Here is a 14,766-nt window from a genome sequence, read left to right as displayed (position 1 = left end):
AATTTACATTTAGAAGAAGGTGTTTCAAAGCCTACTTTCAATCCATTTTCAGCTTTGTTCATGTGTAGTACTTTAGGATGTGTATACATCTAATAAAACAACAAGCAGTTCAGTCAAAGATTACTAAACATAATCTACCTCTTGCCTAACCAAACATTAGCTATCATTATTTCTTTTCTTTATTGCACCAAATCCTTTTCAGCTCAGCAGCATGTAAAGCAAAGACTAAGGACCTTTCAGAAATGCTGGGTCATTGCATCAGGTTTTTCAAATGTCTTCTCTTTTGGGAGATGAGGTGGCTCAGATGGTGGGCTGCTAAGATGGAAAAATATCAATGTATTACTCATCTTATTCAAGATGCCAGTATGATCTTTGTACTCTGTACTGATGCAGTAAGTGGTAAGACGAGCCACTCAATGAAGCTGTGAAATGATTGAATACCACCACTCTTAATGAGAAAAAAGGCATTTTTAGGATAGGTAATTCTGCAGCTTCACTATACAGACACTACATATGATGAAATAAGCACTGGAAATAAGGAAGGAATATGAGACACACTACTTTGCTTGAGAAATGATGCTTCACAGCTATTCCTGTACATGGATACTATTGATCTGGTAATCTTCCAAAAGAAAAGCTGTATTATCTTTTTTGCAATTGAGGCAAGTCAAGAACAGCTTCACTGAAGACAGGAAGTTTGAGATTTAATTCAACAGCACTCCTGTGCCACACAAACCTGTTTCTCAAGGAAGGTCTGATAGTGATTGGTGGAGGGCCTGATGAAGCAGGGGCCTACCAAGGAACCATCTATAAGAGACATCCTGTTTATTAAAAGTCTTCATTTGTCATATACCCTGTTTAAGCAGGTGTTTTCACTGCCTGAGGACCACAGTACACTCTCCTGTCTTCTATTTTCAGTTGAGAGGGAGAAAGTCAGGATATTCCATTCACCTTTCTTCTTTGAAATGTTTGAAGAATGAAACAACTGTCTACAAAATGCTGTGGAACCGCAGTCTTCCAAAAAGTAATGTGTAGCAACTTATACAGCAGGCAAGAAATCTGTTTGGTCTTGGCATCCCTGTAGCTTTGGGCACTGTAAGCTAGAACATCAGATTGCAGCTCTCGTGTATATTGCTTATTGCTTGCAGAAATTAAAGCATCTGTCAGCTATCACATTCCCATTCTGAAGAGAGGAATAAGTTGAGGCATGGATGAAGAGATCTGTTCCAGTTTAGCTCTGAAGTTCTTTCTCTCTTGTATCAGCTACAACAACTTTTTTTTTCCCCTTCATGTGATATTTCAAGCCTGTCTTTTCTGCTAGGAAAATGACAATGATAAGAGAGAGCATGTCCTCTTTTGTGTGTGTGTGATTTTGGGCAACTCTTACATGGGGGACATTGGTTTAATCTGAAATGGTTTGAAAATATTTTTTGTTCATACGCTGTGAATTTTAAATAAAAGAATTTAGCAAACCAGTGTAACAAAGGAGGGTCTCTGGTACACTGAAGGTTTTTCTTTACTTTAGGTGGTATCATTTTGACTATACTAATCCCTGGCAATTGAAGGTCTCTGAGTAGAAACAATGTACTAGCAACATTAAGAAAAAAGTAGCTAATAAGAAGAAAACAAGTTCTCAAAACTTGTTTGTGTGAAGCAGACTTCAACTACTGGAACTTGTTTTCAATTCATCCTTCCAGAGAATTTATTCGGTTTTCAGGGATTGCTGTCCAGACCAAGCTGGACTCTTTACCTGACACTTGATGCTACACATTCATGAAAGACTTTCCCTGATAGCCTCAACAGGGCTAGGAAAACAGGACAATTTTTCTGTGACATAGTTCCAATACAATTGATGTTTTGCATTTGTAAAGCTAATGTTAAGTAGCAAAGAGCAGAGAATTACATGGGGTTTTTGTATGTAGAGTGGTTGCTCCTGAAATTACTTGTTTAAAAGATGATAAAAGGAGTGTTGACCAGTGCTGCCTGGAAGACTACTAAAAGTTATCCATAGTCTTAAAACTGGCCTGTCAGTGATGTGGTGGTTACTTGCAGTCTTTGGCAGGCAGTAAAATATTTTAGGTAGTGCATAAGTGAAATTACAGTTATTACACATGAAGAAAAATAGAGCTGAGGATCACCATGTTCTTGGCATGGTGACACCCTGCAGTTGCCAGACACCACAGCTCTCCTCAAAGGGTGATCCCGATGGGGTAAGGGTTCAAAGGCATGAGGCATTTCTCTTGCATATTTTGGGACATAAACAGAGTATATGTGCAAATCCTGTGGCAGCTCCATTGTTTTCTCTTGCTGTAACATTTCCTAAAGTCAGAATGATGTTAAGTTGGTTTTTTTAAATTTATTTATTTTCTTACCTGAAAATGCTATGGCATTAAAACTGGACTGCCAGTGTAACAGATATGAACCAACTCCCCACCTCCCATTAGGAGTGATATCTTATTCCTGGGAGTAACTTTGGAACAGTAAGCTTGATTGTCCTTGCAGAACCAAGTCAATGGCTAGCCCTATGTGACCCCTCTGGAATGGCATTTGGAGAATACTCTGGTTTCCCAACAGGGATGCTGCAAGCAAGATGAGACTTACACGCCCAGCTCTGATGGTGATACACTGTTGCCCTGCAGCAGCTGATGCCTGGAATGCATTTCTAAATTTAGGAGCCTTTTCTGTCTTTCTGGGCATATTCCAGGTGTTCCAAGCCACAAAGCTCAGAGATCATCAGACAAGTCAGAAAACCTTTAGCCTTTTGCTGTGACTTACTAGTATTTCATATTCCCCTTCTATTCTTTTGGAACTGAGAGCTTTATCTTCAACTGAAAGTCTCAGCAAACCTGACCTGGGTTGTTATGGCTGTCCCTTTATCTGATGGACCTAAAGAAAAACATCTCACTGCAAACCAGGCCTGCAGCCCATTTCCTGATTGCAGTGTGGGTTCTTGGGAGGATCACTTGTATAAAATTCACTGTCTTGATCAATAAGGACTCTTAAATTTAAAGAGTGGAAATAAGGCTGAAGATGGACTCACACGAGGAAACGGTATTTGCAGTTTTCTAAATACATTTTTAAAAATGTACAAAAATAAAACTGAATTGAAAACTTGTCATATATGTCTAGGAGTCCAAGACTTAATTAAAAGTTGTTATTTGATGTGAGTATTACATGCTCCCCTACCAGATGCCTACATATTACCAGTAATCCAAGTTTACTGGAATATCTGGTCTATTCACATTTTGTGCAGTTCAGGTTTATAGGCAAGCTCATGTTTCCCCAGCGCGTTTCCTACATGTTAAATGTCCTTTAAATAACTCAGCTATAACTCCACCGTTTAGGACATTTTCCCTGGGCTATCATCAAAGATGTCAGGGCCTGTGCTGGAATGCCTTCTGTCTCTGGTGTCTGTTTGCACAGGACAAGCCTTTCTTCTGGTGTTAAAGAGTCCATCAGTTGGCTACAAACTTGACTTATTTACATAACAGATCACTCGAGCTTGGAAAACCTAGGCTCTAGTCCATGCTTCTGGTCCTGACTTCCTTTTCTAGTGATTGCTTGTCTTGCTGACTTGCATTATAAAGTCTTTGCAGCCAAGAGTATACATTACTGTGCACAGCACCCAGTGGGGTTGTGGGACCCACCCGGAGACCCAGTAGGAATCCAGGATTCCTTGATCAGAGAGTGACAGCAGGAAAAAAGAAGAAATAAAACAAGCCCAATGGTTAATGGGCGAAGGTAAGAAAAACATGAGGAGACAAAGGAGATGAAGCAATTGTTTAGGAACTGGATTTTGACAGCTGAATTAAAAAATAAAACTCCTCCAGGAATTATCAACTAAAGCTACCCATTTAATTATGCAGCTGTGTCACACCATGGGCCTGAGGCACTTAATGCCATGTCTTCAAAAGCACCAGATCTCAGCTGCCATTGCAAAACAAGAGAAAACTGTGAAGAATTCTGAAGAGTAAAGATTCAGTCAGGATTCTAAGAGGCACTCGTGAAGTTCCCTCCATACAGTGAGAAGCAATTCCTGTACCAAAGAGCTCAGCTCACATCATGCTAAAAGTGTGGGAAAGATAATTGCACAAATGAACACTGGAGTATGAGATATGGAAGAACTACTGAAGTACCTTGCTTCACATAATGCAAGAAATCATTGGTAGAGGCAAGAGTTTAACCCAGGGGTAATTCTTCATTTCATCCTCTAATGGCTGATTTCTTCCCTTGAGGCAATTCCCAGGGACACACTCTGCACCACTTACATTGCCTAGATGAATGCAGGATGCAAAGATGCCTGTGCCTCTGTCCAGTAGTAACTGACTGCAAACTATTTCACTGAAGTGCTGTTGTTGCCTACAAGGTAGGTTATTAATGAAAACTTTTTATTTTAGTATGTTTCCTAGTACAGAGGTAGGTGTACATGACTACAATAACCTCTTCCTATAGAACTCATTCCATTTAGGTGTTCATGCTTTTTGCTGATAAAAGCATGAATCCACAAAGGGAAGCTTTGCTTGTATAGCTGCATTAGTAAAAATGCATTAGAGCTGGCATAATTTAACAATTTTTTGCAGGAGGACTAAATGCATTTTCCTGGGAATGGAACAGCATGAACATGGTATTGCTCTACCAGGTCCTCCAGACCGGTTACAATCTACAAAATGTTTTCACAGCTTTTTGAAATTTCTTTCCCTGCAAATATTCTTTCTAAGTCATTAATGATATTTTAAAGTCATAATCCAAGACTCCAGTTGCTTGACCTTGCTGACCAAACTTTGCAACACACAACATGCTTTGTTCAGGAGTCCTAATTGAGCTCTGGATATTCATTACACTGGAATACCTGGTAAAGCTCTGCTTTATCTGACCTTGAACTCATTTTTTTTGCTGTTGGTTTTGCAAAATACCTTTGATTTTTCCTTATTTCCCTCCTTGCTCCCTCCTATTGCTTGGCAGTGCTCTTGAAATCTCTGTTAAGTTCTTTTTCCCCTGTGGCAACAACAACAGGTTAAAGCATACACCATGCAAGTCTTACTTTGAAATGGTTTTAATCCATGTGCATTTGTTGTATAAATTCTCTTTCTGCCTCCACTTATTACTCCCTACCTCTCCCCAGTATGTTTTGCTGCCCCTGTGCACATCTGTCATACCAAGTCAGTTTTCTACTTTGAGTTTATAGCATTCTGGTGCTGGGTCCCGCTTCTCAGTATCTTACACTACAGTCATATGCCACTTCAGCCTGCAAAGCCCCTATTTATACAAGGCAATGAGCATGTTTTACCTTTGTAACATACTGATCCAAGTGCTCTGAATGTCATTCATCGTTAATTTGACCGTATCATTCATGCGTTATATTCTTGGATGTCTATAAACTTTTTTCCAACACACTGAGCTTCCCTGTTACTGCTCGTTTGGTTTTTTTATAGTGAGACCATGATAGGTTTGCAAGCAGACTATTGTCTATTCCTGACCGCGACTCCTTGGGACTTTTTTCTACATCTGCACATTCCCAATGAAATCCATTACACTTGTTCCTTTCTTAGCAATCAGGATTCCTGATTGCACATCCAGTCTTTCTTTGCCTTATGTGGACCACCAGCTGGGATTTGCATTACTTTTTGCCTTAGAATTCACATACTGTAGCAGTTAAAATACCCTACAGGGAAGGTGATGTGTTTTTCAGACTGCAGATTTTTTAAAATCGAGGCTCAAACTGGCAATGCCCACTGGGTGGCTCCAGACACTGCACCTTGCTTCTCCTCTAACTGTACCTCTACCTACTCAGTGTGTATACTGCATGTTCTGACCTCAGAATGTTGTGTACACATGTGCATGTTTACCTTGCATGTTCTAGCCTCTCTATGTTCAGCACATGAAGAGTGGTTTGGCAGAGAAGAGTGAAGTCCTCTGATTTAAGGGGGAGACTAAACTGTAAAGCAATAAAATAAATTAATGCTGTTGCCTAGCTCTCTGCTTTCTCTTTGTAAATATACTCTAGGTTTGCAATTTCTTTCAAGATTGTGCACATGTAAGTTAACTCCACACAAGCTTGTCCTTCTCTTACAGAATTTCCATAATTTTATTTTTTCCATCCACTAGCTGCTGTATGGACTAACTGCATATAAGGAGCTGTTTTGCCAGTACTGCCCTGTATTAGGGCTGGTGTACAAGGACAGAAAACCAACCAGCCAACTCCAGCAAAGATAAGCATAACCAGGAAAGGAGTGGAGACTAGTCAGTGTTGTTTTACCCCAGGCAACTATCTCACTTGGCACATGATTAAGATTTAGTTTGAATGTAATGAAGTCAACAATTCCTATTCTTCATGCTATACCACAATTTGCTGCTTCAGGAAACTCTTGTCAGTTCTATTAGGCTTAAAAAAGGTATGAAGATCTTAGATGGCTTTCCATACAGAGGGAGTGTGGATAATCCATGTGCAATGACATACATAAGATAATACATGGACGATGAAGAGATTTCCCCATCTTTCTAACAGCATCAGATGGAGAGTGATGTGCACTTTTTACCCTTGAAATGTTAAAGTCAAGGAGGCTCTGGGGTTTTGCACTTGATAATCTTCCATCAGGTCTCATCTACTACAGCAACAGATTCCCAGCTTTGTACAAAATGTCCACTTTATTGAAAGGCTGCAATTACTAAAATTTCATTTTTCTTGCTGAACCTGACCCAGAGGTAGTAATTGACCCTTTCACAAGGGACTGCAGCATGTGATCTATTGTTAACCCATTTAGTAACTGACGGTACTTTACAAGTGTTAGCTTGCCTAAAACAGGTGTTCTTGAAAACCTGCTTCTGTTCTTTATGAACATGTCTCTTAATCTATAGCATACTGACATGGATGAAGTGTCAGAATCACTAGAGGTGGAAATCCCTTGATATATAGAGGCGGGGTTTTGAAATTTCTTTTATATCTGGCTCTCAAATTAGGCAAATGGGTGTCTCTATCGAGGTCCATATACGGTACATGTATTTAAGGATAACATAGGTGAAGTGGAGGGAGTGTGCTCAAATTGAACAGTCAATCCTTTTCCTATTTTATAAGATGCATAACAATCATTAAATAACTACAAGCTAGAAATGCATAGGAGATGTGAAAGATCCAGAGATTGCTTACTACTAAACACAGAACACAAGCATTTAAGCAACTGTTGAGGCACAGGCATGTCATTCTGCTATTTTAAGTTTGAGCTGAGTTTCAGAGCTGAAGTAGTAAACTGTGTTATTATTTTTAGTGTTGGTTTGTAGTTTCTTCTTTTTTTAAGTGTTACATCTGAATATATTATACCATCTAAAAAACCCATGAAACCCATTGCCACTCAGCAACTCTTAGCTCATTGCTCTTCTGAGATCATCTTGCAAGTCCTGAGGAATTGTCTAATCGCACAGCAGAGCAAGTTCCTTTCAAAATCTGAGATATCCTATTGCTGAGGCTTTATGCCTGGTTTTGTTTTGGTGTCTATTTTCCTAGGAAATGTATCACATATGAAATGCATCCCAGTAAATACTCAGTGGGAGGTAAAGGTTATGCTGGTTTGGAAACCATAGTCCTTAGGGGTTGCCAAATTGAAATCTACGGAGCTTCAGTATATGAGAACTGATATTGATCAGTCTTAGCTGAGAACCAGACAGAAGACTTGGGGATGAACAGCTGCTCCTGTGCGGGAAGGTTGATATTCCCTCACAAGGTGAGCAGAATTTGAAGATACTGAGTGGCTATGATGAGACATTTTTGCTATTTCACTTAACACAACTGGTCATATGGGCAGCATACAGAAGTAGAGTGAAGACTTCTCTACAGCTGCATCTGGTATTCTAGGTAAAACCCAAAAATGCTGAATAAACAATGCCCCTCATCATTTTCTCCAGCTGCTATCAGTGTGGAAGTTGCAAAACAAGACGCATTGTTCTCTGCACCAGCATAAGCTTCAGAAACTGTTCATATATCTCTGAAGGCTAAGACTGAAGGCAAATGGATGAGACCTTGCTAAGGAAAGGTTTCTGACACCTCTGGTCCTGACTTACACTGTCTGCTCTAGGGGAGGTCTGAGCAGCTGGTTTCAATATCAGATGATCCTTCTTCTGAAGGATTGCACATCTGTCTTACATGCTCTCTCTCCCTCTGTCATGCAAAGACTATTAGTGACAGTCCAAGATAGACTGAATTATATTCAGAGTTACCAGTCTGATACATGCTAAGTTTTTATCCTGGAAAGAAGATGCAGGATACAAACATTGGCATCAGAAAGAAATGAAAGAATGGGCACTGGAAAGAGAGAAAATGCTAAAGGTACAGCAGCTGCAACAACCTCAGCTGAACCATGAGCCTGTATTTCCTGGACTCTTCAATGAGAAGAGACTTTAGTGTAGACACCATCTAGCACCATAGATCTGTGAAACCCTCATAGTCTACTAATACCATGTATTAATAAGATTTTATACGCTTCATATCAATTCTGCTTGGTGATGCTTTTCTTCTCAGGGCCCAACTCAGACTCTTTGACAACACTCAAATCTGAGTATTTACCTGGAAAGATTCAATTGCAGTATTGGAAGAAGAGGACAATTCTGCCAGCTTTGGAGAAGTTCTACTCCATTTTGGATCTGCTTCTACCTACATTAAGACTTCTGTCTAATACCTGATAAGCAGACTTAGGTCAAGCACAGTAGAACAACAGAGAGTCTTGCACAATCAAGGCACATTTTGCCTGAGAGAGGTGGTGTCATCTCTCTTCCGCCAGCACTGGTCATTTCCCTTGTACGCTTGTATACAGCATCTATTTTGGTCCTCCAGGTCCTTTTCTTGGATGGAAGCTGTGCATCTTCTGCAGTTCCTCCCACAGGCTTCTTTCAGTTCAGCAGTTCTTTAAAATACTTTCCAAGGATTTTGTTTGAAGAACAGCAGCACTGAGATGGGAGCTGCTGAGAGGGAGGGAGATTTTGTGGGCATTTACTACCTGCTCTCATCAGCAAGGCAGCAGCAACCAGCAAAGACATGCTTGTCCCAGGAAAGAGCTATGGTCCAAAGCACAGAACTTGCCCTCCCATCATTAACACTGGAGCTCTCCCTCTGTGCTGTCCCACCACGGAAAAGTTTTCTCCTAGAGGTGACGCATCTGTGGCTCATAACCAGCATGCCCAAGGGTGAAGCACTTCACAACCCCAAAGGGCTTTTGTAAATGGATGTGCTGACAACTGAACAGGCCTGAACAAAGAACAAGGGATACATGTATACCTTGGCTGCTGTCCAGCGTTGCTTCACCCCCAAGAGCTGCCACAGTGCCAAAATGCCACAAGTGTCTCTTATCTGTGCATTTTGGGAATGCAGAATCCACTGGTCTAAGCTGTCTGCCTGGCCCTCATGCCCAAAAAGGCTGCTCTGTTAAAGCAACAATTTTTCACCCCTTGGAGTTACTGGGTTGCTCCTCATCCAAGGTGAACAGATGCACTGTTGATTACTGAAGGGATATGCCACTTTGCTGGAGATTTATTTCAGTGGGTTTCTTCACTCCAGGAACCACAACAAGTTCAGTTCTGGTATTTCATGACAGTGTCCGTTGTCAAGTATGTTGTCACAGAGTATTTCTTGTTTCCATGATACACAAAAGCATCAGAACAATGAAAACTCTTCATCTTTTGTAGTAAATACAGGCCACCAGCACATCCTATAATTTAATCTACTAAAACAAAATAATTTTGGGGTCATTTAAAATGCTGTGAAGGAACTGCAGGCTTTGGGTGGGCCACTCTGCTCTATGAATACTGCCTGTTAATACCCAGATGTCAAATGCCAACTTTCCATTCACTGCTGCGAACAAACTAGATTGTCATGCGGTAAAAAATAACCATGGGAGGTATGCAACACATTCCAGGATTTGTTTCCCCAGGTTTGTGATTTGGAGAATAAGTTTAAGGGAAGGGAAAAAATTTTCACTAATCTTTCACTCGTTTACTATCATCTACCCCCCATCTAAGGTAGGTGCAGAAAACAGATCACTTTTGCACTGTGTAACACTGTGAAAGAAACTCTGAAATGTCTACTTCCCTCTAACATTGACCCCAGATTTTTAGAAGAACATAAAGATCCTAAATAGCTTTAAAGTTTCTCTGTTCTTTCTAAGTACAGTTTGTGTCGGGAGATATCCAAAATCCAATGGCTTCACTCTGCCATTGATACAATGCTGCCACCAATCTTCCAGCCAAGTTTCAAACATTTAATAATGTCATCCCACTACTGCCAGATCTCCAACCCACTTAAGACTCAATGAATATTGAATAAGGAGTTCTGTCTTCTTGTTAAGCCCATCAGACCAACCACTTTTTTAAAGAAATGCAAGAGACAAAGGATTTTTACATGGAGCATCTTGTCTTATTCTGAAGATTGAAGACAGGAAAGCAGGAGTGCTGGAAATCCAGGACCAAACTTAATTTAGCTCTTTTGATTTCTCTATTTTCACTTTGCATTCTTGGAAACAAAGGCTGTTTCTAGTGCTCATATATTTCAAAATCTCTAAACATATTAAAATAATCCCAAATGTCAAATCATCATTCTGCCTGTAATCCACCGTTCATATGCCTGCATCTTGTCCTCATCTTGCACTCCCTGGTTTTTGACTTGTAAGCACGTCATGTACTTCTATGTCCTCTTGTTGTTAACTATCAGCATAATGATAGTATTAAATTGTTTTGCATTCTTTGTTCTGCTTTATTCCTGTTTTTGTGATGCTGATATTTTTCCCTTGCTTAGCCTGAAGTGCAGAGAATTGCTGAGTAATGTAAGCACTCTTCTTCAAAATGGTTTTGTGGACAAGAGAGCTCATTAAATCATTGCACTTACTCATGTCTAAGTTGAATCCTGTGCACATGTCCTTGCAAGCTACAAGCTTAAGTATATGATTTCTTGTATCATGATGTCATAGAAGCCTAATAAATAAGAATCAATCTTTACACTCATGCATTTTTACTGCCTCAGTCAAAATTAAACAATTTCCACACAAAGGAGAACTGGGTACACTAGCTTAAGAATAAACACTACAAGCATGTTTACATCTTGCAAAACATATGATTTTAGCAGGAAAATCACTTAAAACTGAATTAGAGAAAGCAATACTCTACCAAAGCATTTTTGTTAAGTGAAAGACCTTTAAGACCACCTAGAATCCACTGCTAGCTCTCCTGTTTCTCCAAGGTAGACATATTTGCCTTTTCTGGACAGAACAGACCTACGTGAACCCACATCCTCATTTAGGAGTGTTAGTCTGGTCTCAAAACACCATCTCCTTCAGTTTTCTGTTCCAAGCAACACAGTTCATTCAGCTTGTCAGACCTATTGTTTACAGTGGGCCTGCAAACAAAGATAGCTATTTCTCTTGTACTACAGCTGTTCATGTAGTAAAAGTAGAGGTGGAACCTTTCTGAGTGCCTCGGTGTATGTAGAAGAAATGGTGCTCTCTGTGCTGGTGATGGGATGCTCTACTTCAAGAGGAAGGGGATGACTGCATGTTCTTCCTTGTTAAAGAAGGGTCATGGGTACTGGCTATCAGCAGCTGCCGGACTGTAAGGACCGAAAGTCGGCTGTCAGCAGGAAGGAGTTTGATGGGATTGAGCAGCAGGCCTTGGGCAACAGGGGCTGAGAGAAATCGCATCACCTGAGGACCAGATACTTCATCACAGGACCTGTTAATATTTTGCTATGTTGATTGTCCTTTCTCCCTTAGCAAGATATAGAAAGGCTTTGTGATGATGTTATCAGACCATGTAGAAACCCCTTTGTTCTTCTCCCCCCATGTGGTCCTAGCTAAAGGAAAATATTAACCACTTTTGTAACTGTAGCAGAAAATTGTGTAATCCTCTAGTTAGCATAATCCATCCCCTAGTTAGCATAACCCATCCTCCTTATTAACATGTCCTGTTCCCAAGACCCTTAAATTGCGAGACTCGTGTTCAATAAATATTCCAGTTTCTACCCCCGAATTGGGACTGATTAGTTATTGACTCCTACACTGGACATTGAACCTCATGAATAAGCCTCACCCTGCTCATAGAGTAAATACTAAAGACTTCATATATTTTCCAGCATGTGTGTCACAAAAACTCTTCACAGAAATATTGATGCTGCAGCTGCTTTGTGCTGGGATGTACGATGCAGTGTGACTCTAATGAATATGCAACAACCACGGCACAATGGTCATACAGTCCCCTGGCATCAATCCTATGGTTGGTCTTGCAGTAGTTTCCTACCCTCCTGGTGAACCAGCTTAGTCTGCCCCTCGTTGAGAGGGTTTGGGTTTTTTCATAGGGTTCCTTTGGATAGTACACAGTGGACTTCCAAAGGGCCATCGAGCCCCTGCAAACGTGAATAAATGAACTGTAATCCTCCCTTCTGATTCTCTCCTGGCAATGCAGAGGGAAAATATAGTGCACAGGCAGCAAAACAATACTTTCAGGATGAGTCCTTCTACTTCACTCCTCTGGATAATGTGCTTGACATGTCTCTCTTCTTCTTCCCCCTTCTACAGCTCTTTACCTTCTCAGCCTATTTTCATGGGCTCTGGATAAGTCATGTTGTCACGGATGTAAATTGCAAATAGCCTAATGACCTCAACCTCTACTGTCTCATCTCTACAGTTCAGATGTAATACCTTCTCATTTAAATTAAAATACTTTTTTACTGTCTTTGGAATTCCCTTAGAAAGACAACAAGGAAGTTAAGCATGTTAGCAAGGCTGTCACACAAACACCCCTTCAACTCAGGGGCAAGCAGTTGACTTATTGACAGATAGGTGGTCACAGGAGAAGAGAGCTCTCTTACTTTAAAATATTCAAACATTTGATTTCATGGTTGCATTTAAGGAAGAAAAAAAAGCAAACCATAGGGACAGGGTTTTACACAGTCGTTCATCTTGGACTAATTAAGCAAAGCAGGTTTCATTATGTTCAGTGGTGGTAGTCCTATAGTTGAAACTAGGCACTATCTCGTGTTTTGCTGAATGGGGTCAGAACACTTAGCACCTTGCAGCATTCCATACTAGATGAAATATGTACATATTTCTGAAGTACAATCAATGTATTTTTTCATCTATGACATTAATTTATGAAGTAAAGTATCATGTAGTGTATGAAATCTAAAAAAATCTTTCTTGCCTTATGTTACCACAGATGTAAAAGAACAATACGTATTCTCAGATCAATTTCAATTTATAGCAATCACAGGTCAGAGACCAGTAGCATGAAGCAATTCTAACATTCATGCCAATCTACCACTTCCACAGAGAAGTCATTTAGCATCATCCAAGCTTAGAGGGAGTCTGCTTGTGTGTATCCCCAAAGAAACATTCTCACTGATTTTTTTCAAAAACTTTCACAAGAAGCCTGCATAAGGCAAATTGAGTTCACCAGATTCTAGTTTAATACCACAGCCCTTAGACCACTGGTCCTATTTGTTTTTTCTCTGTCACTTGTATGCCTTAGATTCCAAATTTGTATAAGCTGTGTTGCCAAGTTTTACCAACTTTTGCCAGCTGAAAAAACTCTAAATTGATAGCTAAATGGTAGAAGCAGCTCTGGAATTTCTTCTGTGAGGAATAAAAGCATTTTCCTTCTGAGGTTTAGAGCCTATTATTTGTGGCAAAACAAGGGAAAACACAAAAAAAGAGGACAAATATCAACTCAGACTGCAATGGCAAACTGATAAAAGGGAATAATTCTAACACCCAAACCTTGCTTCTGAAAGCAGTAGGTATTTGATCTGCTGGTGGCATCTGCTGTTGCATTCCAAAAAGTCATTTGCACCAGTGAAAAGTGAGTGCAAAAGAATGCTGCCCCCTTTGAACTCCTTTTGGTTGTAGGAGGTGTAAAGCAATGGAGAATCTCTGAGTGTTGATCAAGTCATACATGTGTATCTGAAGGGGCAACTCAGCCTCTTTTTAACTTCCTCATGAAAGTAATCCATAAAAGTCGATTAAACACAAAGACAACACAGTGGCTCTATCTTACAAATCATGGACATTCAGGAAACAAATTCTGGGCATGTTTGGCTATACTTGTGACCGCCTCTTACACTCTTCCCTGGGCGGCTGCCATCAGCTGCTGCCAGAGTTGGGGAGCCGGGAAAGGAAAGCCCCCAGCCTTAACAAGAGTGACTGTTCTTAGGCAAAGCTAAAGGCAACTGTGTCTACCTGTGTATGTTTTCTTCCAGCTTTTTCACCTTCAGCTCATCCTCTTCTGACTGCCTCCTTCTGGCTTCTTCCTCTTCTGCAGAGCCAGCAGGAATTCCCTGTAGCAGCCATTTTTCCCGAAGAGCTTTTGACTGCAAGGTAAAAAAACCCCTTTCTTAGGATCAGATTGAACAAAAACAATCTGGAGATTGAGAAGGAGCTGCCTTCACTTCTGAAAATTAGACTGCTCACTGAATTTCTGGTTACTGCTTTAGACAGTTGATAGCAACCAGTCTATTAATTGTTTATCCAGATGTCAGGTCTTCCAGATTTAGGACCGTCAGTTTTACAGTATACACTTTATTTACCATTATTTCCTTAACATAAAGTTATTTTTAGTTCTAATAAAAACAAGTGTTTAAACCACACAAATTAATGAGTCCTGCAAGAAATGAAATCTTTGAACAAAAATGTGAATCTCTCATGAATGATTAGGTATGTGCTGGAAGGACTAAAGTCATAAACTTCTTAAAGGTTCAAAACCAAAAGAGCACAGTGCTCTAATTGTACTGTGTTTCATGGA

The 14,766-nt window shown here is 40.2% G+C and overlaps 1 protein-coding gene across 4 annotated transcripts in view; it reads right to left on the bottom strand.

Annotated features, from left to right (window-relative positions):
- LOC113981589 (A-kinase anchor protein 2-like) overlaps nucleotides 1–14,766 on the bottom strand; it is a 266,112-nt gene that overhangs the window by 187,424 nt on the left and 63,922 nt on the right. For all 4 annotated transcript variants that reach the window (XM_027709035.1, XM_027709027.1, XM_027709028.1 and 1 more), the window contains exon 3: nucleotides 14,205–14,335. In XM_027709035.1, the coding sequence (XP_027564836.1) occupies nucleotides 14,205–14,335 (131 nt within the window). The remainder of the gene's footprint in view (nucleotides 1–14,204; nucleotides 14,336–14,766) is intronic.

This window comes from Neopelma chrysocephalum, unplaced genomic scaffold (assembly GCF_003984885.1).
Source record: "Neopelma chrysocephalum unplaced genomic scaffold, ASM398488v2 Primary Assembly neopelma1_96671, whole genome shotgun sequence".
In the NCBI taxonomy this organism is placed as follows: domain Eukaryota; kingdom Metazoa; phylum Chordata; class Aves; order Passeriformes; family Pipridae; genus Neopelma; species Neopelma chrysocephalum.
This window is presented reverse-complemented; position numbering and strand designations above follow the sequence as displayed.